Source organism: Nasonia vitripennis, chromosome 5 (assembly GCF_009193385.2).
Source record: "Nasonia vitripennis strain AsymCx chromosome 5, Nvit_psr_1.1, whole genome shotgun sequence".
In the NCBI taxonomy this organism is placed as follows: Eukaryota; Metazoa; Arthropoda; class Insecta; order Hymenoptera; family Pteromalidae; genus Nasonia; species Nasonia vitripennis.
Window position 1 is genome coordinate 10,975,191 of NC_045761.1, and position 25,564 is coordinate 11,000,754.

The 25,564-nt window shown below is 45.1% G+C and overlaps 5 protein-coding genes across 15 annotated transcripts; 3 read left to right on the top strand and 2 right to left on the bottom strand.

Annotated features, from left to right (window-relative positions):
* The first annotated feature begins 418 nt into the window (after positions 1-418).
* Positions 419-5,971, top strand: LOC100124165 (MAGUK p55 subfamily member 7). 6 transcript variants are annotated; one of them, XM_008217612.3, is made up of 11 exons: positions 439-875; positions 1,309-1,401; positions 1,475-1,761; positions 1,845-1,976; positions 2,291-2,317; positions 2,893-3,060; positions 3,140-3,211; positions 3,293-3,545; positions 3,684-3,995; positions 4,080-4,423; positions 4,502-5,971. In XM_008217612.3, the coding sequence occupies exons 2-11, from the start codon at positions 1,377-1,379 to the stop codon at positions 4,673-4,675; spliced, it is 1,794 nt and encodes a 597-aa protein (XP_008215834.1). In that variant the 5' UTR covers positions 439-875; positions 1,309-1,376; the 3' UTR covers positions 4,676-5,971. The 6 variants fall into 6 exon arrangements, with proteins under 6 accessions (XP_031787950.1, XP_008215836.1, XP_008215835.1 ...); XM_032601047.1 differs by having other exon boundaries at positions 442-875; positions 3,819-3,995; XM_031932090.2 differs by having other exon boundaries at positions 419-1,401.
* A 283-nt stretch (positions 5,972-6,254) lies between these two features.
* On the top strand, positions 6,255-10,933 carry LOC103317841 (ankyrin repeat domain-containing protein 65). Of its 3 annotated transcripts, none has more exons than XM_031932098.2 (8): positions 6,255-6,556; positions 6,653-7,156; positions 7,563-7,942; positions 8,375-8,684; positions 8,753-8,973; positions 9,165-9,620; positions 9,689-9,933; positions 10,068-10,286. In XM_031932098.2, exons 3-8 carry the CDS (start codon positions 7,886-7,888, stop codon positions 10,072-10,074), a joined length of 1,296 nt encoding a protein of 431 aa, XP_031787958.1. In that variant the 5' UTR covers positions 6,255-6,556; positions 6,653-7,156; positions 7,563-7,885; the 3' UTR covers positions 10,075-10,286. The 3 variants fall into 3 exon arrangements, with proteins under 3 accessions (XP_031787958.1, XP_031787956.1, XP_031787957.1); XM_031932096.2 differs by lacking the exon at positions 10,068-10,286 and adding an exon at positions 10,398-10,933 and having other exon boundaries at positions 6,259-6,554; XM_031932097.1 differs by lacking the exons at positions 6,255-6,556; positions 10,068-10,286 and adding an exon at positions 10,398-10,933 and having other exon boundaries at positions 6,676-7,103.
* LOC100124167 (dnaJ homolog subfamily C member 22) lies at positions 10,924-13,376 on the bottom strand. The gene is made up of 5 exons (XM_001607996.6): positions 12,324-13,376; positions 12,085-12,232; positions 11,562-11,926; positions 11,364-11,471; positions 10,924-11,283 (listed from the first exon to the last, which is right to left on the bottom strand). The coding sequence occupies exons 1-5, from the start codon at positions 12,609-12,611 to the stop codon at positions 11,077-11,079; spliced, it is 1,116 nt and encodes a 371-aa protein (XP_001608046.1). The 5' UTR covers positions 12,612-13,376; the 3' UTR covers positions 10,924-11,076.
* A 166-nt stretch (positions 13,377-13,542) lies between these two features.
* LOC100124169 (U2 small nuclear ribonucleoprotein auxiliary factor 35 kDa subunit-related protein 2-like) lies at positions 13,543-20,686 on the top strand. 4 transcript variants are annotated; one of them, XM_032601046.1, is made up of 11 exons: positions 16,145-16,390; positions 16,470-16,914; positions 17,026-18,289; positions 18,385-18,568; positions 19,152-19,200; positions 19,302-19,437; positions 19,528-19,594; positions 19,686-19,890; positions 19,997-20,129; positions 20,273-20,442; positions 20,516-20,686. In XM_032601046.1, the coding sequence occupies exons 3-11, from the start codon at positions 18,159-18,161 to the stop codon at positions 20,620-20,622; spliced, it is 1,182 nt and encodes a 393-aa protein (XP_032456937.1). In that variant the 5' UTR covers positions 16,145-16,390; positions 16,470-16,914; positions 17,026-18,158; the 3' UTR covers positions 20,623-20,686. The 4 variants fall into 4 exon arrangements, with proteins under 4 accessions (XP_001608048.1, XP_032456936.1, XP_032456937.1 ...); XM_001608001.5 differs by lacking the exon at positions 16,145-16,390 and having other exon boundaries at positions 16,841-16,914; positions 17,026-17,996; positions 18,108-18,289; XM_001607998.6 differs by lacking the exons at positions 18,385-18,568; positions 19,152-19,200; positions 19,302-19,437; ... (3 more) ...; positions 20,273-20,442; positions 20,516-20,686 and adding exons at positions 13,543-14,516; positions 14,605-15,461 and having other exon boundaries at positions 16,097-16,390; positions 17,026-18,071.
* LOC100124170 (alpha-tocopherol transfer protein-like) lies at positions 20,633-24,343 on the bottom strand. The gene is made up of 8 exons (XM_001608004.6): positions 24,093-24,343; positions 23,853-23,983; positions 22,527-22,724; positions 22,284-22,443; positions 22,100-22,161; positions 21,744-21,937; positions 21,410-21,623; positions 20,633-21,317 (listed from the first exon to the last, which is right to left on the bottom strand). The coding sequence occupies exons 3-8, from the start codon at positions 22,699-22,701 to the stop codon at positions 21,112-21,114; spliced, it is 1,011 nt and encodes a 336-aa protein (XP_001608054.1). The 5' UTR covers positions 22,702-22,724; positions 23,853-23,983; positions 24,093-24,343; the 3' UTR covers positions 20,633-21,111.
* Between the last annotated feature and the right edge of the window lie 1,221 nt (positions 24,344-25,564).

A 25,564-nucleotide genomic window follows, 5' to 3' on the forward strand; every position in this document is an offset into this window, starting at 1 on the left:
CGGCCGCTTACCGGGTTCTCTCTCAGAGAAAAGTCGCGACGACGGAAGATCTCCTGACGTTGTTGTTTTCTTCTCTCCACCGGCGAGGAAAGTCATTGGTCGGCGCGAGGCGGTTATGCGAGAAAGCAGCGCTATAGGCGACCGCAAGTATTTCTTTGTTATTGCGACCGTCCGACCGGTCCACCGCTGCTGGAGGTCGCTGATGATGATGATGGCTCGTCTCCTTCCTGCAGCTTCATCGCACGCATCTCGCAGAGGGCCATGGGCCAACGGGCATCCGCACTATCTCTGATTCGGCCACACTATTAGTCGCCTTCGCGCGAGTTGGTGGCGCCATCTCTCGGTTGCCTTGGCTCGGCGTTCGATTTTCTGAATTTTCAGCCGTTGGTACGTGCAAGTTCGGTGGACGCGACCTGATGAAGATTCTATAAATAAACGAAGTGTGTGTACTCTCGGCCCGACGAATTTAGAAGCTCAAACAATCGCTGCGCTGCGGTCATCGGGACGATGGAGAAAAGAACTCTGGAATGAAAAAGAAAAAGACTGACGGGTCTCGGGAATTCGGAGAAATACAAAAGCTGATGCACTCGGATGCTCCTCGCGGTGATTGCGCAGGCGCGAGTTGCAGGCGTCCATGGCTGAAATTGCAGCCTTGCAAGTTGCAGGTTGCAGACGTTTTCCTTGCAGACGAGAGGAACAGCAGTAGCCACGAAATACACGGGCCGACTGCAAGTCGCGAGGCTCGGCTCGTACGAGAACGATGCGGTGAACAATCTCGTCCACTCCGACGCGTCGAGTTTCTCTCAGGATTTTCGCAAACAAACATCGCGAAGTGCGTCATCGATTTCGGAGAAAGAAAAGGAGAGCTGCCTATAGTGAGTGTGTATTGTCGATGGTGGTGTATCCCTGTATTGGCCCTTGACTACCTACTGCACATCGCGCACACTGATGAGCATAGTATAGCCCCCCAAATGCTAGAGTGTCGAGTGACATTTGCTTACGTAATGAAATATTTCCGCGGCCCCGTGTAGCGCCGTCCACGAAATCGGACCTCGATATACCTATGCTCTCCCTCGGTTGAACCGCCGGCCACCTCTCTGCCGGAATCTCGGAATACAGAAATATACACGCGCCACGGCCAGCAAGCTCCAAGTGACCCGATTCGCTGCGCTCGCGCGAGCCCCCACTGCACGCACAGTCAAGCACACAAGCTCCGGCTAGCCGTCTAAGCTACTACACACTCGCATATCCTGACCTTTCTATACCTGAACTCGTTGGATATTTTCCGTCTTTCCGCACTCTCTCTAGCGATCTCGGAAGAGCCTCGAAGCGAGAATTAGCGCCGGGCGCGCAAATTATGACAAGAGGCAGCAATCATGGAAAATTTCAATTGGGATCCTGGTAAGTTTTTCAACCGTTGACCCAGCTTATGTATTGTTGCAGTCTTGGCTAAAACTTTTTTGTTACCTTGCAGCTTTGTCCAAATTACTAAGTGCCTTGGAAGCGAACAGAGCTTCTATACCCCAGTGCTCCGACGAGGAATTCAACTTTCTCAGCGAACTCTTGCAGTCCAAGGAACTGAATGCGTTGGTGCATGTCTACAACAAAATACTGCGGAATCTCAAAGATGACAAATTCTTCCCTATCCTTTCTAATGCCATGGAGATCAATGTCGAAGTTCTGGGACTCTTAGCATCCAAGACGCATGTGTCTGAGGAATTCAAGGAACTCTTTCAGCTGCTCCAAAAGCCTCATGTGCAAGTCAGTGAATATATTTCAAGCTGTTTAAATAGTGCCATGGCTTGGTTCATGCTGCTTTTCTATACACCCCTTTTAATTTCCAGGCTTTGCTCATAGCACACGACACGGTTGCTCAGAAGGACTATTACCCCAGGCTTCCGGACATTCCTGTGGAAGTGGATGAAGATGAAGAAACTGTTAAAATAGTGCAATTGGTCAAGTCTGATGAACCCTTGGTATGTTTTCCAGAATCTGTATACTTTGTGTTTGTCTTGTAAAGATTCATTTAATGAATTACCAATACATCTAACAAATTACTTAGGAAGTGTGGTGCTAAACTGTGAGATAGCAAATTTTATTGCAATTTATTTTTTTATCAACATTGCCTTATACTCGAGTATGCATGCACTTTTTTTTGTTGTATCCTTTCCATATCTATGAAGTTATTATGTATAGATTAATGGGCTTACAATTGCCTCTTCCAATAATACTTGATTTGCAATATTGCAAGTAATCACGTTCTTTTTTCATTGTCAAACTTGCTCCGAAGTCTGATACTGGCATTGAACCAATTATGGTAAGTGTTATCGGAACCCAGACTTATCCAAAGCAAAGCGCGATTTTTTTTGCGAATCGCAATATCTGCTGCTCATTTTCGCTAAAATTAAATTTGCTATCAGTGATTGTGATCTCTTTATTTTGTACAAAACAATTTGTATTACACTGTGTACCTGTCCAATACCTTTTTCAGTATTTTAGTCTGTACCAATTGTTTCTTATATTTTATACATACTTATACCTGTGTTGAAATACTTTTATTTTTGTAAATTAACTTTTTATGTGTACATAATGTTTGTTTTAATTATATTTATGTTATTGCATGATTTTTGTTTTGTCTTCAACCATTTCTTGTAAATAAACCGTTTTGAAAAAAAAACACCCAACTATTGTTATTTTACCTGCATGTTTTTGTAACCGACCATAGGTTTAAGTTAATTACCTGTAAGATTATTTTTCAGTTGAGTATGATTAAATTTTCGTTACTTTATCTAGCCAGTAGTCTAAGTCTTATTTTCGACTTTTGCATAAAATTAGTCGTATTTAATGTGATATTATCGTTTGATGAAAAAAACTTGTACCTGTGCGCGATAGGGAGCAACTATTAAGACTGACGAGCAAACTGGAAAAATTGTTATTGCTCGAGTGATGCATGGCGGAGCTGCGGACAGATCTGGTCTTATTCACGTCGGAGATGAGATTCACGAAGTAAACGGAATCAGCGTCGAGGGAAAGACACCGAACGATGTTCTAAAAATTCTGGTAATTATAAGAGCAGAGCTAATTATCGGAGTCTTGTAGTCAGTCCAAGCTATTTTTAACGACTTATTTATTTTTACAGCAAAGTTCCGAGGGAACGATAACTTTCAAAATTGTACCAGCGGATAGTAAAGGTGTTTTTCGGGAAAGCAAAGTAATTCTGATAAAATTTTTCTGAACGAAGAAAAAATGATAGAGCGAATGAGTTTAACGAGAAGTTATTTTTCGATCGCAGGTACGAGTACGCGCGCATTTTTCGTACAAAGCTTCGGAGGATCCAGAAACGCCTTGCACGGAGGCAGGCCTGGACTTTGAGAAGGGTGATGTTCTTCACATCGTGTGTCAGGACGATGCCCATTGGTGGCAAGCCAGAAAAGAGGGTGACCGCAACATGCGAGCCGGTCTGATTCCTAGTCGAGCACTACAGGAACATCGCATTATCATGCAAAGACAGCATCTGCAGGAAAAGTCGGACGACGACAAAATAAGTAAGAGCTTGATAAATGTTGTATCCATGGGTAAGCTAGAATACGTCCGAATTAACACTGACGCTCACATTATATGCTACTAATACATAATTAACATATGCGAGATTTGCTTTGATCTAACCTGAGCTTCGCGATCAGGCTTGTGTTCTGTTCCAGTGCCTTTGCCCACGTTGTGCCCCCGTCCCCGTACCTCTTCTTCTTCTTTGCACGAATCGCCCACAAAATGCAGTTTGCAGGGAATAAAAACTAAAAAAATCATGTATGACGCTGCAGAGAACGACGACTTTGACCGCGAAGAGATAGCCACCTACGAAGAGGTGGCAAAGCTCTATCCGAGACCGGGTCTCTATCGGCCGGTCGTCATGATCGGTCCCCCGGGAGTCGGCAGGAACGAGTTGAAAAGGAGGCTCATGGCCACCGACCCCGACAAGTACAAGACACCAGTTCCCTGTGAGTATTTACTCGAATCGATGATCAATCGTGCGCTTGTATGAATAAGACGATAATGTGTGCATTTATTTACTCAAATCAAAGACACTTCGAGGCCTCCCAGACCCGGGGAGATCGACGGTAAAGAGTACTTCTTCGTCTCGCGCGAGCAAATGGACCAAGACATAAGTTCCGGGAAATTCATTGAGTACGGCGAATACAAAGGCAATCTTTATGGAACTAGCGCTGAGAGCGTCACCTCGCTGGTGAACGCCGGTTACGTCTGCATCCTGAGTCCGCATTATCAAGCCCTGAAAATGCTGCGAACCCCGGCATTAAAGCCTTACGTTATATATATAAAGCCGCCGCGATTTGAAATTCTAAAGGAGACGAGGAATGAATCTAGAGCTAGATCAACGTTTGACGAAACTAATTCTCGAGGATTCACCGTAAGTGTTTTTCACGACGAATTTTTTTATATACAATATTACGATGCTTTATTGATCCATGCTTCATTACATGCGCAGGACGAGGAATTCGACGAGATCATTCACAGCGCCGAGAGAATAGAGTTCCTTTATTCACACATGTTTGACGAAATAATTATCAACGCCGACCTGTCAATGGCTTTCGAACAACTACTCACTATAATACAGAAACTCGAATCGGAGCCTCTCTGGGTGCCAGCTTCATGGGTCTAAATGCGAATCACACAGTATATTCACTCGGTGAAGAGTACCTACCGTCTTAGCAGTCGCGAATTATTGTCAAATCTTGAAAATTAGGATGCATGCTGTCTTGCCTCTTTACTCGAGATCAAACCTTGAGGAAAAATACTACTGGTCATGATTAAGAAAAAGAAAACCATTCTTAGTGTGGTTACGTGTACTTGCAACGGATTCTCTTTTGATATTTGTTTCTCTCTCTCTCTCTCTCTCTCTCTCTCTCTCTCTCTCTCTCTCTCTCTCTCTCTCTCTCTCTCTCTCTCTCTCTCTATCTCTGCGTGTATATATTCTTTCTTCGATACTGTATTGTCATATCACTGTACCACTATAGTTTATAAATAGCCCTGCATTTATCAGCTGTACGAAACAATTTGCCAGTAGTAATTTTCGAAAAGGAATGCGTAAAGGCAGAAGAAATATATCTATTTTCCACTTGTATGATTTCTATTGACTCGTCATTGTTGTGACTTTGCGAATGGGTTCATGTCGTCGTTAAAAGTCGAGGAAATATTGAAAACTTCAAAGCAGTACTTAGATACAGGTGGAAGAAACCATAACTTTCTTTAATAACTCCCTAGGTAGATGTGTTTCGAATGCTCCTGTACCGATCATGCGCGCTCGTTTACGCGGGCGCGCACGACACTTGCCTTTCTCGTGTTTGAACAGTCGAGTTTTTCTAGATTAAGTAGAGACGATCGAACAAGTTTAAGAGCGATAAGAGTCGTTTTGAAAATCTATTATCAAAGAAAAAGTACAATAAGCGTATAAACGTGGATTTATAGGAAGTGCGCGCAATTAGGTTTTATGTGCAATGACTTATACATATATAAAAAAAATTTTATCGACTACTCTTAAAAAGTGCAAAACGACACCCACTGCTGTTTTTAATAATATAAAAAAAGAACAACAATTTTTTTATCCTACGAAAATATCAGTATACTACACATAGTGTTCAAAGTATTGAATAAAAATAAAAAAAAAATGAGGTAAAACGACGATGAGCGACTCTATTGTACTTCGTGCCATACAGTACTTTAATAGCTTGAATTTAGTATGTATAATTATATAAAAATGAAGGGGAAAGAAAAGTATTAAAATATACAAACGACTCTCGCCGCAAATATCGCCACTATTGTGAATAGTGATTAAATTTCAATTGTTGTTAATTGTTGCCAAATGCATACGTTAGAAACTTACGAAGTATACATAATTCAAAGTGTACATTGTAAATCAATTATTAAAGAAAACCGATATATTAAAAGAGATAAAAAAGGAGGTGATTATTTGTCCCAGACACGCACGTAGTAGTCGCATGCCTAGTTCTCACTGGTATTACGATTGCAAGTATAGAAAAGCAGAGAGTGAAATATCATTGTTTGAAGCACAGCAATAAGCGCCATGTGCGCAGGAAAAATCAAAAGTTTTGACAAGCCACTGTGCGAGGAGAAGGAGAAGAAGAGCCGACAATCCGACGATTGAAATAGACGACCTAGGCCGAGTTGGCCTCTAAGGCGACGTGTCTCTTGTCGCTGCTTGGCTTTCTGCGGATCGGTTAGTCGCGCCCGACGGATTTTCCGCCGTGGTGGTACTTATAACGCGCGATCTCGTCATCGTCGGCGCGGTTTTACGCAGGTGATACGCGATCATTAGACAGTTTTTGGCTTGAGACTGTCGCGGAAAAGTGCGCCGCGGCGTGTGATGTGCTGTGTAGCCGGCGATGCCAACGTCCGAGCTAAATAAGAAGCTGATTGCACAAGCGACCAGCTAAAATAGAAGCCGCGAACAGGCTGCGCGTCAGAGGGCTGGTTATTAAAAGCGACGCGGATAAACATCGTTTGGCGAGATTAAAGAAAACGTGTGCGTATAAGTATACCCTACAACGACGAGAGAGAGAGAGAGAGAGAGAGAGAGAGAGAGTTTGACGATCTGACGTGTGTGTGTGTTTTGTTACAGGAAGAAGCGACCAAATTGCGCGTGCGTCGAGTGTGTGGTCTAGCGTGGCGGCAGCCTGAAATTTGAATTTGGCCGAATAGCCCAGTAGTGGGCGAGCGAGCCTTAGAGCGCGAGGAGTTAATCGTCATCCTACGATCCGCGCGACTGCATCGGTTCATGTGCGTAAACGAAACAGCCCTCGCTATCGAGCCGGAAATCACTCGTCGAAATCTGCTGAAATTTGGCAACAGTTCCAAAGAGAGAGAGCAGGAGAGCTTTGGTGCACAATACATACAAGAAGCGAGCACGCATCACGATGACCTACAAGCATCATCGGAGCAGACGAAACTTTGATCAAAAGTTTTGATCGATTATTCGATTTTACGTCGCCGCGCGGCTATTGTTCGCGCCTTCTCGCGAGCGAGAAATTCTGTATACAGAGGCGCAGAGTCAGCTGCAAACGAGAAATATAGTAAGCAGTCTGATGTGTTATAACTGCAACGGCGTAGGATAAGAATAAGTCAGGTGGGTAAAACGCTCCGCTTGGGCGCGCGCGTGTCGAAAATAGAGGTCCGACACGCGGTGTATTATACTTACAGCCGTTTGCAATCTAATAAAAAGCCCGTGGGCAAATATTTTCTCATGGAGGAGCTACAGAGCGAGAGAGAGCGAGAGAGAGAGAGAGAGAGAGTACATAGCATCGCTTGTGTAAGCTTGCATGTGATGTCTCGCGCGGCGCGCCGGCCAATTGGAGTTAATGAAAATCCGATCGATCGCCTCAGCCGCTCACGTACGCGTTTCCAAGCCATCGCAGCCCCGCGCCCGCGATTTTGAGATAGAGAGACCATAATAGTCCGCGCGTGTATGTATAGCTATATCTTTAACACACCGAATTTCAAGCCCGTGCCCCTCGCCGCTCTCCTTTTTCCAGCACACAGTCCGAGGAGGCGCGATATCGATCCCGGAGGCCTGTTCTCGCTCTCTGCGCCCACTACCTACCTGCCGCTGCTTTATCGCTCGATCACTCGAGCCGCTACTCTCTTGCTCAGCGCGCGGATTAATTAGGCCCGGCACACGCACGCTGGCGGCGTCGGCGGCCTCTCTTCCGTACACGCCGCTACCGCGCGCGAGAGCAGCAGCAGCAGCAGCAGCCACTGGCGCATCTACGAAAATAGAGGCGTTTGTTTGGATAGCCGGATCGGATGGATAAACTACTAGCGTCGGAAGCAACAGCGAGAGGAAACATCAGCCAGGATGACCGAGTCGTCGTCGGCGAGCTGCAGGAGCCGCAGAGCCGTTTATCCGGTAACCGTGAGTATCTTGCAATTTTTCGAACGACGTGCACAATCTAGAGAGAGACATCCCGCTCTATCGTGTGCGCTTATTAATAGCCGAGAAAATCATGCAAGTGTGAAGTAGCTTTGAAAATTGCCAATAAATCGTAGAATAAAGAAACCTTGAGGGGGAGAAAAGCTGCGAGAGAAAGAGAGAGAGAGAGAGTTTGCATGTGTGTACGTGAGAGAGAGAGAGAGAGAGGGAAGAGAGTAGAAGCTAAGGGAAAACAAACGCGCGCTCTCGCTATATTTATCGCGCGCGCGGTAGAGAGTGCGGCGGCTACTGGCGCTTGCGCTCCCTATCCTACACGCTGCTTAAGTAGTAGCCTCTCGGCTGCTGCACAGTCGTTGCGGCGGCCGCTATTAATAATTAATAAAGAACTTGCCTCGCGACGCTCGCGACTTGCAGAGGCTGCGCAAGATCCTGGTCCAGGAGAACGGCAGCGTGCTCGGAAGCGGAAGTAGGAGCGGCAGAAGCTCGCCGGTGCGCAGCACGTCCCCCTCGCCTACCGCCGCCTCGCGTCAGCAGAAGCAGTGCAGTCGCAGCATCCTCAAACGTGCCACGACCTGCTCATCGGCGAGCAACGGCAATAAGTGCGTGTCGTTCGACTCAGCAGCAGCCGCCGCCGCCGCCGCCGCCGCCGCAGCGAGCGCCAGCAGGAGCGGCAACGGCAAACGCCTCCACGAGTCCAAGCTCTACAGGCGGGGCGTTCTCCAGGGTGAGTTTTGCGTCAGGATCTCCCGTGTCGAGTGGACTCGCATATAAGTATAACGTAATAACGCGCAGCCATCAACTGTTGCGCCGCGGAGCGCAAGATTCGCAGCAGCAGCGTCGATCTGCCGGCGAGAAATCTGCCGTTGTCTTGGGAGGAGTCCTTGGGGGGGCCCCGGGCCCTCCTGGGGGCGGCGCAGGATGCCGACGACGAGCTCATCGGCAAGATTCTCGCGATCGCCGGCAAGTCCGGTCTCGGCAACATCGAGCTCAACGCCTGCGACGCCAGCGGAAGGGTCAGTATCTCTGAATCTCTCCTGCAGTCTATGAGAGTGTGTGTACTTGAGGCTGAGCGTGAGAGACAGTCAGTTATTGTGCAGGCGCGCATCGATTCCCGATTCACACGAGGCTTTATAAATAAATGCGCGTATACATGTTAATACACTCTCTCTCTCTCTCTCTCTCTCTCTCTCCGCGGCCTCCACAGACAGCCATCAGCTACATGGCGGGCAACGGGAGCGCGCTCGTGCTCGAGGCCTGTCTGGCGCTGCGCGGCGCCGATCCCAACCTGCCGGACAACGAGGGCAACACGCCGCTTCACTTCGCCGCCCAGGCCGGCCAGACCGAGTGCCTCAACATCCTGCTGCAGCGCTGCCACGGCATCGAGGTCGACGCCAGGAACGGCCTCGGCTTCACGCCCCTCATGAAGGCCGCCCTCCAGGGTCGCACCAAGTGCGCCAAGATTCTCCTCTTCGCCGGCGCCAACCCGACCCTGCGCGACCACGGCCGGGGACTGCGCGCCGAGCAGTGGGCCCGCTTCTGCGGCCGCTACGTCTGCGCCGAGGTCATCGAGAGATTCGCCCGACACAGGCTCCTCGAGAAGACCACCTCCTGTCGCTGGGGCAGCGAGCCCGAGCTCGCCGCGCAGCTACTCCAGGGCAAGGTATAAACGCTGAATCAGCCCCGTTCATAATCTTGATATCTTCTAATCATCTCCATCTCCGAGTGCAGCTCCTGCCCATCCCGCCAGCAGCTACGCAGCAGCAGCAGCAGCCGCCGCCGTCGACTGGCCTAAAGTCCAAGATCAGACGAGTCTTCCGTACCTCCTCGAGCTCCTCCCCGAGCTACAATCTGGTCTCGCAGCTGACGAGCGCGGCGCTCTGCGCCAGCAGTCCCGTCCTGCCGAAGCCCGGCGACGCAGCCGTCTCGCCCGTCGTCAAGAGCCTTCTCCGACCGCTCAGCGTTCCCCAACTAAGGTACACCACCTCGCCTACTCTCGCGCACTCCCTCTGACCTGATTTGCATACGTCCTTTTCTCTACTCCATACGCTCGCTCTCTTTCTCTATACATACACATCTCATTTTATTAAACTTAACGCGTGTGTTTTAGTTCGTAACAAACTCGCTCTAGCTCTCTAGCTCGCACACAGCTTTACACGCACTCTCTCTCTCTCTCTAATATCTGTGCTGTAAAAAAACTGCTTCACTACACATCAACAGCTTTAGTACTGCTACAGCCACTCTACCGACAACAGCTCTCTATATTGATTGATTGGTTGATTGACCATATTTGAATGAGAAATAATAAACACATTGTGTTGCATACTAACTTTGCGCTCTATATTATTATACTTATATTAATCCATCTCGTATTTCACATTATATATCGTTCTTCTCTCTACTTCTCTTCCCACTGCGCACTACTCTGATCCACCTGCAGGATAACACTCGTAGCGCCCCATCAGGACATGCTCGAGAAATCAAGCGACAAGTGCGATCACGGCACGAGTTTCACTGAAAAAATCGAAAGCACAATGGCCAAGCCACCAAGAACGAAAAAGAAGAGTAAATGAGTTCACCAGGCCTACGTATTATATTATACAGCTCGCGCTCTTATCTGTATTTGTTATATGTATAATTACCGATGCATTTCACACGCGGATACGTGTTACTACGTCTATATGCAACCCTGGTCGACTTTGTTTATCACTTGCGATAACTATCGTTATATACTGTGTAATATGCAGTTGTTATCATATACTCTCGTTATTACTATACTGTATACTCGTTATGTGTATATGTGAAGTGTTGAATTGCGCGCGTGCAACGAGCACCCTTCCTTTGTTATATTAACCTTTTTTACTGACGACGACAATTCATACGCACGCGTACATAAATATATATATATATATATATATATTATTATCTCCAAATGTATACATCCAAAGTACGTAAAAATATAAGTATAAGTTTCAAGTACGTTTACTACCGAAAAAGAGAAGACAAGTTTGGTTCTAGCATTATGATATAATGAGATAAAAATTTAATAGTCACACTCGCGCTCATCGCCGAATCGCAGTCTCACAAACACTCGATATATGTTATTAGGCTTAAAAGTGTCAATCGGATTTTTTGTTTTTTCTCTGCCGTCGGTTCTTCGCACTCGACAGAATCTCGTAAGCCTGCTGGATCTCGAGGAACCTCTCCTGGGCCTGACGTCGCTCCTCCTCTGAGCCTTTCACCTTGTCGGGATGATGCTCTCGCGAGAGCGCTCTCCACCTGTGAGTCACTTCGCTCTGCGAGGCGGTCTGCGACAAGCCCAGAACCTGCGGGCGAAGACGAGCGATATGAACATTTTTCCGATCTACACTTGATTAATTAGCGCAGTTTTATGTTTGAAACTCACCCTGTAGGCGTTTATCTCGCCCCGAGGATCGGTCAGGTCGATCACTTGCCTCCAGGTCGCCCAGAATCCCTGGTGCTTCGTCTGCGTCCAGGTATCCTCGAGACTCGCCTGTAAACGCAGAGGAAGGGCATGTTATAACTTGACGCATTTCCGAGCAAAGATGAGGCTATACATTATAAATACACAACGTAAAGCGACCTTGAGATCCAGCCATATCGGCGAAGTTAAAAAGTGCTTGATGGCCTCGGACAGCTTGATCTCCTCGCCCTCGCTGTCGGTCAGCGTGGCGTTGAAGTAGAAGTAGCTGGCCCACAGGCCCCCGTAGACGAGGGCGAAGACGAGGAAGAGGGCCAGTCGTCGTGATTTGCTGCGCTTCTGTCTCCGCCTGAGCCTCCACTCCTTGGAGAACGTGTCGAAGGTCAGAGTCGAGGCGAGGACCATCAGTCCAAGCCATGTGCTGTCGTCACCGATATAGTAGAGCGTCGGGTAGCAGAGGTACGAGACGATCAGGGCCAGCCATATAGAACCCTGTTCCCGACCTACGTTACCGACCAACCAGGTACCTGCAACGTGCACACGAAAATTATGCATGCGGCTTATCATACGCGTATAATATTTTATATATATATGTCGGTAGTTTGACCTTCCCGATCGCGCTCACTAGTTTTTATCACTGCACGTTTACGCGGCTTATCGCGGGGTAATTAAAGCAAAAACTCACCGTACGCCACCGCCAGTGGTATGAAGATGATGAGCGGCTTGAAGTTTATTCCGTTTATTTCGTCCTCTGGAATCGCCAGCAGCACGAGCTGACCGAACAGGTAGGAGACTATGATAGCGCCCAGGAAGCGCACTGTTCCAAACGGGGGCTAAGGTTACAGCAACAAAGAAACAGACACGAACCAAGTTAACGCAAAGCTCATAAATAAAAAATAAAAAATAAAAAATAGCGACGTTTACCTTCTTGTTGAAGCGAACTCGGTGCTTGAACCAGCTGAGGAATTCGGGATCGTCGTTGGCGTCGGCCACGTAGGTAGGTATCCTGTAGATGTCCCTGAGCCATCCGATTCCAAAGTAGCCGCCCAACGTGCAGAACCAGACCAGCGCGTGCTCGTCCCGTCCGAGGTAAACGTGGTGTGCCCCGAACACGCCACCAAACAGCCACCAGAAGTAGGCCCAAAATTTCGACTTCTGCTTCGGCCTCGTCTGCTCCGCCGCGTTCGAATTCACCTGCAGCTTACCGCTCATCTTGGCCTTGATTACACTATGGTCGTGTCTTGTCTAGCTGGATGTGTATGCGAGTGCGGGTGACTGTTTACCCGGCCAAATTCTCCTCGCTCGTTGCTGATTCGCGATTGCACTCCCTCGAATCGGTGGTAAACAGCGAGGAATCCAGCGGCATTTCAGTGATGCTTGCGCGGCCGGATCCAGCTGAAGACTGGTTCAACGCTCGGCGAGAAGGAGGAATAATAACGGTACCTCTGTACGGCCACCTCACTCTTCGTGTATACGCGGCTACGAAGCCCGTCGAGCAAGTGGGGGAGGCTTTACCTGCGCTGCGACGTGATGACTTTGTCGGGCCCACTGTGCTACACGCACTGCGTCCTAATGACCGAAAAATTTTCGGCTATCGTTAATCGTTTGTAAATGAAAATAATCCTGAAAATAATCTACTCGTCAACTGTTTAGGTACTTCTTATTTTTGTACCGCCTCATTTTTGCACACTCGATCATTTGTATGGGCTTTGGTTTTGGTATAGCGCAATTTTTATTTAAAAAATAAACATTAGCCGCTAGCGGAAATCTATGGCTTTCCATCTTATGGATGTGCAACACGTGTCCGTCCACGTCGGTATGTTTCAAATATTGTTACACGCAGCTGTTCTATTACACTCGGTTTGTTATGTTAATTAGCCAAAGATAAGTATAAGCATTCTAGATAGTAGGGGATTTGCTCTTTATCGAAATTACAAGTTACGTGAGTCTACCTTACAACTACTTATTTCCGTACCCAAAAAACGATTTTAAATCTCTCTGTTCAAATGCATGCGCGAACAATGTAATTATACAATGCTGTGCATTTGATAAATAGATACCGACCGCCGATCATGCATAATTCTACATTTCATTACCACCGTTACTCGTTAGATGGCCCTCTATGCATGTTCTCTGTTTTACCATTGTTGTCAAGCTCCGAGAATATACGTAACATCTGCTGCGCAATTTCATTTGTTTCATCATTAAATCAATTGAGAAAGAAGCAAAGAACATTTCTAAAAAATCAGCGCTTTTTGTATGGGCAGCATTTTGCTTTTTAAGTTCAAAGAGAGAGAGAGAGAGAGAGAGAGAGAGAGAGAGAGAGAGAAAGACAGACAGGCACAGACAGGCTACTAAATAGTTCTATCTCTATCACACTAATGGGAGAGAAGGAGCGACTCCGACTACAGCGCCCCCTTTTTCATGAACGCGTGCAAGGTGCGCTGTAGTGGCTGATGGCTGGCTAGCGTGATGTAGTTTCTATCCGTCTACTAGTACTCGAGAAGCATTTGCGACAGCTGCAACTTGCAATTGCTCCGCATAGTTTTCCCTTTCCGTACCGTGTATACCGTACAAGTAACGTTGAGTCCTTGGATTACGCGGTTCGTGCTGTGGTGGTAGTCACTGGTATAGCACTACTCCAGTGTCGCCCCAGGCGTGCATACGCATCGCACGACTCCTCCATTGCAGTTTGTGTGTTAGATCGCTATCGGAGAACGCAAATTTTTCGCAAATCTCGTTTTGCCATAACGTTTCAACTCCGTAGACCGGTTTGTTTACTCCTGTGCGCCAGTTGAGCCGCGTACGATATATTGTTTATATACAGGTAAGAGGGCTTGACTAAAACAATCAAAATGTCCGGTTATGGCAAGCGAGTTTTCGAAGCGGCCGGCCCATAGGGAATGGAGGCGCCTAGCAAAAAAGGAACGACGCAAGCGCCTACGACAGAAAGCCGCCCGGGTACGGGACGAGGAAGCCGATCGTCTGGAAAAAACTCTTCTGCAGTCTGCTGATTATTTGGAATGGTTGGAGGAGCAGAATAAACAGAAAGAGGAAGAGGAAAAACGCGCCCAAGAGGAGCACGCCCAGTTGGAGAAGGCTTGGTTAGAAGCTGAGGTGAGTACAATCTAACGCCTTACTTACGATTGCACCACGTTTCTTCACCAAGCGCGCGTTGTTCATTTTACCCTTGTCGATGTTTCAGGATAAGGCACAGAAGGAGTGGTTGATACTTCAGGAGCGTAAAGCCAAGGCACGGGAGGTGCAATTAGCTCAAGAAGAAATCATTAGGAAAGAATTTGAAGCCATGCAGGACAATGCTCGAAAGAAGAAGGAGGCCGAGAGGCGCAGGCGGGACGAACAGAAAAAAATGTTCGATAGAATGAAGAAGGAAATTGATGCTTACATTGACGATGGATCTAGGACTCCGAAAGCCCTCAGATCGTTGAACGAGACTCAGCCAGGCAAAGAGATCTGTCCGTTCTTCAACAAAACTGGTGCATGTAGGTACGGAGATATTTGTTCCAGAAATCATCAGAGACCTGGACTGAGTACGGTTATTCTTGTACCAAACTTCTACACCCACTTCTCCCTTGAGCGGCACTCGCACGAGTACGACACGGATGTGAGGCTTGAGTACGACCATAGAGAGACTCGCAATCACTTTAGAGATTTCTACTTCGACGTTGTACCAGAACTGGAAAAGTTTGGTAAAATCAAAACCTTACAGTATTGCAAAAATACTGAAGCTCATCTCAGAGGAAATCTGTATGTGGAGTACGCCACAGAAAGAGAGGCTGCAAGGGCTTTGCGAGGTCTCAAAGGTAGATGGTACGCCGGAAGACAATTGCATTGCGAATTTGTCAATCTAAAGTCATGGAGAGGAGCCATTTGTGGAATGATGCGATGTCCAAAAGGAAGTGCCTGTAACTTCTTGCACGTATTCAGAAATCCAACTGAAGACTACGGGGTCAAAAGCCCACCCCTATGGCAGAAGCGACAAGAGTTGTTTGAAAAAACTGGCTCTTCTTCCCGCAGCAGAGGCTCTTTCAGTAATAACAGGTATCAATACTATATTTACATCCTAAATTATAAATTAGCATAAATATTAGTCATGAGTAGGTAAACTTTAATTTGACTATCCTAATTTTTTACCATTTTCCAAAAGCTTGTTAATATGTTTTTTAATTATATTTGTATGACTTTATTATAATTTGTTCTTAATGTAAGGTAAACAACTTTGGTATCACACTTATATTAGGGATATTTTTGTTATATTAGCACAGTTATATTAGCACCAAAATTGGGCTTAAAAATCATTACTCAAATCTTTGGGATTATTGACTTCAAAAATTTTCTTGATGTAGACATGTGTGTACATTTGGAGTACATTTTGCTGAAAAAGTTTTGGAAGTAGATTGTGCTCATGATTTGGGAATAAATAATTTCCAATAAGAAGCAGTAAAATATAAGAACAACTTTAAGAGTCACAGTTATATGTTAGAGCTATTTTAGCACCAAAACTGGGCTTAAAAGTCATTACTCATATCCTTGGGGTTATTGACTCCAAACATTTTCTTGATTTAGATATCTTTGTGCATTTAGAGTACACTAAAGCTATGCAAAAAAATTTGTAGATAATTATTATCGAATTGTGTAAAGTGAACATGCTGACAGAATTGTACTTGAATGTTTAGAAGATCTAACTGGGAAGAATATGACAATGGTCAAGAAAGAAATCGGAATTGGAGATGGTCCGAGTCTCCAGAGCCCGATGACAGAAGACAACAGGGTAGAGGAAATTATCAGTACAGACAACAGAATATGCAAAGAAACTTTCACCAACGCAATCAATATAATAACCGTGGTAACTTCGATAATCGAAGAAACTTTTACAATAACAGAAGACCAAGAAATTTTAATGACAATAGGAATAACCGATACTCTGACGATGAGAGAGATGACAATCGCTTCAATAAATCACAGAGAAGGTAAAGGCTATATTTGTTTATTTGTTATCTTGCGTTATCGCGAGGACTTGCTTGTAAATTGTGACTTTGTTTTTTTCAGACAATTCAATTACAATGACAAATTCAAAAGGCGATACTCCGATTCAGATGGTAATGAAGATTACGGTTCGAGTAAAGTCCGGAGGAGGGAAAGACGCTCCTTAGATAGAAGAAGTAGATCGCGATCTCGATCACGTTCCGCAAGTCGGTCCCCTTCACGATCTCGATCTCGAGGTTCCCGATCACGATCACGATCGCACTCCCGCTCCCGTTCACGCTCGGCATCCCGATCCAAATCCCGATCACGCTCTATTTCTAAGTCAGCATCAAGATCTAGAACCCGTTCTCGCAGCCCAATCCACGGAACTGCAATGGAGGAGCATGATTTCCACTCAAAAAGAATGAGAGCAAGAGAGGCCGCTAGACATAGTAGGTCCATCTCACGTGAAAGAAAACGCAGACCTCCCTCCCCGTTATCAGCACCCAAAGAGAAGAGTCACTCTAAGGTAAGCTTTTTGATTGATGTGAATTGTCAGTAGGAAAAAATTTAAGTGCCTCGTTAGTGCAACATAAATATCGGTACTCTTTAATAGCATATTAATTTTGTTTCCTAACAGGTTGTGAGAAAGGCTCCGACTCAGAATATATCCAAATGGGATAATGAAAAACGTGAAGATTCGAGCACAGAAAGTCGGGATTCTCGTTCCCGTTCACGCTCGCGTTCACGATCACGATCAAGATCAGCATCACCTTACAAGACTAGTGAACACAAAAATAACGTTAATGTTCAGAAGCAAGTTCAGCATAGAGATATACAGCATCATTCATACTCAAAACCACCACCACCACAACCACCAGCATCATCAGCAGGAAATGCTACTAGATCAGGCGGGCAAAAAGAATATGAGTGGGACACAACCGATTCAGAAAATTAATGAATTTAAAAAAAATGTATAACACATACCAGCAATTTCGATCAATTGAACAAACAATACCATGTACAGTAATAAATATTTTTCAATATTAGATAGTATATGGCTGTAGAGCTTCCGATCGCTGAAGATGCCAGTATAAGATCACGATAATCCGGCGTTAATTAATGTTTTAATTCTCACGTTTTTCTGCATTGTGGTGCAAGAATTGTGTGCTTATCTTGATCGTCGTTTACGTTGTCAATGGCTTTTTTACAGTTATTCTTTATCAGTCATTTGTAAGCTATGCGCGTTCCTCGTCTATCATGATAAGCTATCGAGCGCTTCGCATTTGATTGACACAGATTTCCTGTTAGAAATAAGGATAAATTAGCACCAAGCATTCAGAAAGAACCTAACGTTCCTACAGTTCGAACGTTATTTTCTTGACAGTATAATTTGTATAATTTAGAACTAAAATGAAGATTGCAATGAATTGCCTCTGTGTGCATTTAGTATTGGCGTTGTTCACCTCAGTTAATGCAGTAGGTTTTCATGGATTTCATTTCAAAGGGCTCGAAGAGCCTGCGTGGATAGGACCTCGAAAATTAGATCAGAAGTGGATTGAACAGCCTCTAGATCATTTTAACCACCGCGATAATCGAACCTGGCAAATGGTATGTTTGTACAATAATAGTAATGTTTATTATTGAAGAAAAATAAACGCATACGGCGATATTTCAAATTGTTAAGCCATACTTTCTCACTATTATCAATAAAATATTTAGCGCTATTATGAAGAGGACAAGTATTTCAATGGCATCGGCCCCATATTCATTATGTTGGGAGGAGAATGGACCATCAATCCGGGCTTTTTGCAAAATGGTTTAATGCATGATCTCGCGAAGCAACACGGAGCTTTAATGTTTTATACTGAGCACCGTTATTACGGAAAGAGTTACCCTACGCAGTAAAGATCATAATTCTCACTTCAGTATTCATAGCAGATTACAGCAATAACTATTCCTCACGTATTAATATTTATTTTAATTACAATGCTGACAGGAATATGAGCTCAGATAATATGCAGTATTTGAATGTCGATCAAGCATTAGCAGATGTAGCGTACTTTATAGATAATAGAAAATCAGAATATAACATTACAGATTCAAAAGTTATTGTTTTCGGTGGATCTTACGCTGGAAATATGGCGGCTTGGATCAGGATTAAGTATCCGCATCTCATTCAGGTAATTCTTCATTCTCTTCTTGAGTTCCAAATAAATTCGAAACTGTATCAGATAAGCATTTAATTTCGGGCTACAATTTAATTTTAATTGGCCATAAGGAACGCCTTAAATCGCGATGTCACTTTTAAAGAGATTTTATTATTCTTATTATTATTATTATATTTTTTTCATTAATAACCCATTGAATTTGATAAGTCATCGATAAAATACTTAATTGAAGCGAATGTTAAATCTGAATCGCATTTTCCGCATTATATCTTGATTAAATTAGATAAGATCAATAGTAATCGATTGAATTCCTCGAGAAAAATAAGGTATTAAAATCAATGGATATGATAGCGAAAAATTTTCTATACAGAATTTAATGGACTCCAGTATATTCTGTGAAATTTAATTGAGTTTTAATGTTAATGAGACTTACCATTGAAGTCAATAATTTTATCGATTTTAATCGATTAGCAGATTTTATTTGATATTTATTGATATTTGCGTCATAAGCTTTGTTATTGTGATAAGGGTTAACAAATGAACGTCAATTCAGAAATAAGAATGAAAATAAAATTCATTTTTCTTGAAATAACAGGGATCTGTGGCAAGTAGTGCTCCAGTTTATGCCAAAGCAGATTTTTACGGTAATGCTATCAATCAATAATATACAGTTATTTTAACTTACAAGCTTAGTAGAATTTGGAAAAAAAGTTGAATTTTGGTTTCATTATGATTCATCCTGCAGAGTATTACGAAGTAGTAGCGAACTCGCTGAGGCGACACGACTCTCAATGCGCGTTGGATGTCGAAAACGCATTCGACGAAACCGAAGAGCTTTTGGTTACGGAAGGAGGTCCAGAAAAGATTCAAAAGATCTTCAAGTATACTTTCAAATTTCTACTCTCATAACCTACTTTGGCCTTATAGAAAATTCTTCGCGTAGCATACGTAATTTTTTCTTTCCATTTCAGTATCTGCAAAACTCCGAATGTTAATTCAATGACTGATGTTGGTTATTTCATGAATTTCTTGTCGGAAGTACGTAGTATTTTTAATAGTTTCTTAATTCTTCAATCTTCTTTTATGTTGACGTTGATACGAACAAACATATAAATTTCAAATCGCACAGGTGTTTGCTAGTGCGGTTCAGTACAACAAAGTAGTCAATGGCATGAGTAACATCGGACAACTTTGCGACACAATGACTAGCGCTAGTATAGGCAAACCAATTGAACGATTAGCTTATCTAATTCGCAGTGGTCCAAAGTGTAAAGATGTTGATTATAAAGATATGATCAAGGATCTTAGAATGAGTTCTTGGAGCACTTCAGCAAGTAATAAACTTTTTCTTCAATATCTAAATGATCGATGAAGCAATTTTTTACAAAATCACGCGTCAATCAGTTTCGTCAATGATGCATAATTTCTTTTTTAATGCAGTGAGGCAATGGTATTTCCAAACTTGCACTGAATTTGGATATTACCAAACGGCAAACTCTAGCAAATCAGCGTTCGGAAGACTGGTGAATCTCGACTTTTTTGTCAACATTTGCAAAGACGTCTACGGCGATTAGTAAGTACATACTAAGAAACCGCGCACAGTAATAATCTAGTCATCTGTATTGTATATTTGAGAATGATCTATGCGCATAAATTAAAAAGAGGCGAAAGAATGCACTCGATGTAACGTCGCTTATTCGAACGATTGAATTTTAGTTATGAAAGAGAACTGTTGGACTCTGGTATTAGTCGAACAAACATAATGTACGGTGGAAGGCTTCCCGACATAAAGAATGTGATATTCGTTAATGGCGACGTAGATCCTTGGCACGCACTTTCCGTCCTTAAGGATGTCAATGAGTTTTCGCCTGCGATTCTTATTCAAGGTAGATCCGGCATGCTTAATGAGATATACATCCGCGACTATGCGATTTGCTTGTCTAATCATTGTAATTCTAGGTTCTTCCCACTGCCAAGATCTTCAAGCCGATAGCGCAGGCGATGTTCCCGAGTTGAGGACAGCGAGGAAAAAGATAAGAAACATTGTTTCCGGATGGCTTCAATGAAATTCGAGGATTTTATAATATTTTTTTGTGCGTTTAATATGAAAAATACAATTGTTTACTACAACATTGACTAAAATTAACATCTACGGATACATCCCTTAAACACTAAGTATTTTGTACAATGGTCGATGTCGCAGACAACATCTCGATTAAAAGTAAGAAAAAGAATATTTATAAGTAAGAACAGGTGATTCAGCGCTTGGGCAATGATATCGGCGAGCGATGCACCTCTAATAGACATATTCGATCGATGATAATACAACGATGAGTGTACGTAGAACTTGGAAAACCCCATCACAACAGGTGCATCAATGTGTATTTATTTCCTATATCGACGTAAGTATAGTGAAGAATAGAAGTCGAAAGATAGGTATAGAAACCATTCCAACAGACACGTTTGTCGGTAAAGATAGATATAGAGAAAGATAAAAAGAGAAAGATTGAAAAAAGGTACTAATGTGAGAGTAGCGGTTCGATGAGAAAAAGAGATCAGTCAACTTCGAGCTTTCTGAAGGAACCACAAATCCCGTGCATCGTCGACTCTCCGTTGGAAGCACTGGAGCATGCGAAGCCCTGTTTGAGAGCTGACACGGCTCCTTCCCGAGCCTTCTCCGAGTAGAGTTCTGGTCGGACCCTCATCTTGTCGTGGGTCAAGAGAGTTGGTCGCAAGTCCAGCAACTCCTTGCGCCAGAGATCTGAAAAGCCAAATAGATTTGAGTAAATCAATCGCTCTACTGTCACGGCGTAAAGAATAAGAATAATACTCATATGTATATTGTATACACACCGATCATTTCCTTCATGGGCATGGTGCCGCCGTACTCTTTGGGCAGCATGCTCGTGTCCATTTTGTTGTTCTTGGCATCATCGAGGCTAGTATAAATCCTAACGCGACTCCTGATCTTCTCAGATATCAGCGACATGCCAAAGTCCAGGGCGAACTTGAGGGATGGGTGAGCGTTGATAGCGTGGACCTCTTTGTGGCGCATCGGCAGAGTTTTCTGAAAGCGAGAGCGCGATGAACCGGTTTATTCATCAAAGAGAGTTCCGGAACGTGTTTTTACGTAAAAAACTCGCGCGGCCTTGAGACACGACGATGTATTTATACGCTAATTATATACCTCGCCGTTTTTCACGATGCGCACGGCCTCCTTGGGCGTGAAGAGGGTGAGATGGGGAAAGCTGACACCGGCTCCGTCGGCGAAATGCACGAATCCTCGCACCTGGCTCTCCTCGTCCTCCATCAGGGCTTCGTAAGTGATCGCGTGGATCTTGCACATGTCAGCGTTGGTGTACTTGTACGGGTCGAAAACTCCTGAAAATCATTTTGCACGCCGATTGCGCGCGGTTAGTAGAAGACTGTACAAGCGCGAGATTGATTGTAATATAACTCGTGTTATGTGTATAATAAAGTGAGAGAGTGAATAATTGCGGTTCGTTTGTAATCGACGCAACAAGTGGGCTCTCGGTGGTTTACCAGGTCTTGCGACTATAACGCGGCGACCCTTGTGATCTCGTCCGGGAACGGCGAAGATGTAGCTAAAACAGCGACAACATAGCAAGAGAGTTAGTACATTTGCGGTTCTCCGCGGGTGTATGTATAGCATGTGCGAATGTGCAGCGTGATAGTTGCGTGTGCGCCGACTGTTGTCATTGTTTACCCTAGATCAAGGAGCTCGCTCATGACCTGCTCGTTGATGTCGAGGTTGTGGAAAGCGGGGTGGTAGACCTGGCGCAGAAGCAGGTAGCGCTCGATCGCCTCCTGGGCCATGGGAACGTTGAACTTTTTGCAGCGCAGGAATCTCAGCAGGAACTTGCCGTCTGGAACGAAGTCCCCGTGTGTACAGAAGACTATACAGAGGATTGCAATGACGACGAAGAAAAAAGAAGAAAGGAAGAAATACCCATGCGGCTATTCTCGATACGCGGGTTCAGCTTGATCCAGCTCCTGACCTGCTCGAGGGCCTGGTCCCTGGTGTTCTTGTCCTCTCTCAACTCCTCCTTGGCTATCTTCTGAGTCTCCTCGGACAAAGGACACTCGTAGGTGTCTTCCTCGGAGACATACTCGACGGCGCCCATGTTGTCTCACGTGCGTGTATTATCTGCGAAAGTATCCCGATAATTTTGTCATCGAGGACACATCCTCTCTTTCTCTCTCTCTCTCTATCTCTCTCTCTCTCTCTCCTAAATTAACGATTGACAGACAGGCCGACGAGCGCGCGCGCAATAATTACCGATTTCCTCGCGCGCATAACGATTGACCCAGAAACGCAGAAGCTAGCATCATAAATACACGCGAGTCGAAGGGGAGCCGTATAGAGAATTGAAAAAATGAGGAATTGGGCCCGAGGCGATGCTGTAATCCAGGCGGAGGTTATTATATATTGGTTACGTCAGGTGGCATAATATGCTTTTCGGGTTACTCGAATACGTATGGCGTGAGTTCGCCGCAGCCAAGTCATATAATGACATAAGAGATAGCGTGTATGTGTGTAGGTAATACGCGCTGACTAACATCGGCGGTTTCGAAAGAACTTTCTCCCCGGGCGCGCGAGCGCGAGCGTCTGGAGAACGGGCCATGTTATGCAACGGGCTCGAACTCGCCGGTTCTTCACCCATATCTTTGTTGTCGCCGTTTACCTGCTTCACTCACTGACTCACTCTCGAAGCTCCCTTTTCACATAATCGCATGCATAATATCGTGGACTTGCGACACGCGCACACTTTGTGTATATTACTTGCATAATACGTGTTAGCCCGGTGTTATTTTGCGTAACGCCAACATACCTCCACGACGGTCCAGAAATTTGACGATTTTTATAAAATAAAACGCGTCGCGATTGTGTATTAGCACGCGTTGTTATGAGCGCGCGATTTCTTCCGCGTAGAAAGTCATTCCGCGGCGTATCTCATTCAACTTGCTGCCCGCGCGGCTATAACGCATACTATAATACACTTGCATAATATACGCGGCGATTTGGCCCTTTGGCCCAGTTTTCGCGCGGTCACCAATAGCGTCCACGCGCACGATCGTTGACGCGCTCTGGCAAAAAGAGGTTTTTCCAGGAAAGCTATGAACGAGCGCGCGAGTCGTTTTTTCGCCGCGGCAAAAACTACCTGCACTAAGCGCTAACGGATCTGCATAAAGATGAATCCGCGTACGCGCGCTTAAAAATAAGCAATGATGCAGGCGTCGCTTGTATAATATCGTAATGAAGTAACAAACATACCGTGTAAATAGGGGAATGTAGGTGAGCGAATCTATAAGCGACGAGGAAGTGTCCGTACGTAGAACAAGCGAGTTCGCCGGAGTAGAAGTAGTCCTGGCGCACTTGGAACTGCGACTGCCCCCTTACCGGTTCTGCAAGCACTCTTTTATAATTTCAGTCGGGTCCGCGCGCGCGCTCGGGCTCAGCTCCGATCTTGTTACTCTCCCTCTCACTCTCTCGCTCTCTCGCTCTCTGTCCTACCTTTGCGCGCCGGCTGTAATATACTCGACGCAAACCGCAGCTCTATACTCGCTCCTCTCCGACTCTCGAGAGCCTGCAGCACCAATCGCTCGCCTTCGAACTTTTAACAAAGTTTCAACATAACTTCTTCTCCCTTTTTTTTCTATCTTTCTCTCTTTCTCTCGCGAGTCGATCTATTTGCCGATGCCTTTTTTTCTATCTCGAGTTTAGTTGTAAGTATAGCGAAAAGCGGCAGGACTCTGCGATCGTTACTGACGATGCGAACCTCGTCGCCGTGTGTTTATATAGGATATATCGCTCGCGAACTTTCGTAACGCCGCGACGAAGCGACGAAGGGAGGGAAAACAAAGCTCGTAAGGGTCTGTAATTTTTGCTCGCTCGCGCGCGCTTTTCCGCTTTACATACTGTACTGCGTGATGCTCGCGTGTATAACGGCGATTCTGTACGCGCGTTGCGCAAGTGTGTCCCAGTGTTATAGGTTTTCACGCTCATTGACATTTGCGGCGCTTTTTGGGACAAAAAGAAGCAGCCGCGCGCACGCTCTCGTGTTTGAGAAGCTGGACCGCAGACGGCACGTGCTCGGTGCGGTCGGTCTTTTTTCGGCTTTTTGAAACTTTGAAAGAAAGAGAGAACACTTACGCGAGAGGAGCGGTGAAAGGATTAGGAAAAATGCAGAGCAGTTTTTTCAACTGATCCATTTTCCCTTTTGCTCGATATACGCACGCAGCTGCTTCTGTATATACATATATTATATGAGACACAAACGCAGAGAGAATCGCCATACGAATTAATTAACATAGACTGATTGCGCGAGTGTGTGTGTGTGTGTGTGTGTGTGTGTGTACATTATCTAACACATTGGGCGATCCTATAGCCGGTGCCGTTGCTCAGATCACTATACATAACATCGCGTACTACGAAATATTAGGAAACCCTCGATAGCTACAAACACATAATATCCTCTCTCGACGCAGATGATGCATTTTATCCTTGACGCGCGTAAGCCAGATTTTTTTCTCTCTCTTAATTGAGCGCTCGCAGGAGAGAAAGGGGCCGAATCGCCGGCACTAGACCACATAGCGGCGCAACTTCGTATATTTAGCGCGCGGACCGCCGGTATGAGGTGTATTCCTTCTCGGATCTTTGCATAACGGGCGCGTACAAACGGCTGCGCAACATTTCCCTCCCTACTAACACGATTTTCCAAAGGACTTTGACAGACGCGCGCGCTGCACGCAACAGCACCGCCGAGGCGTGCGCTTCGAGCCCGCCAAGTATTAAAGCGTCATACCTTCTCCCCCTGTCATAGCTGTATGGCGTACTCATAATCGGAAAAAGTGAAAATACCATTATACACCGCAAGGAAGCTTATGCTCTCCTCTCCAAACTATACATTACATAGCCGCTGTTATAACCGTACTGCCGCCGCGGCCGCAGCCGTCTTTAAATGTTTTCCTAAACTCTCTACACGT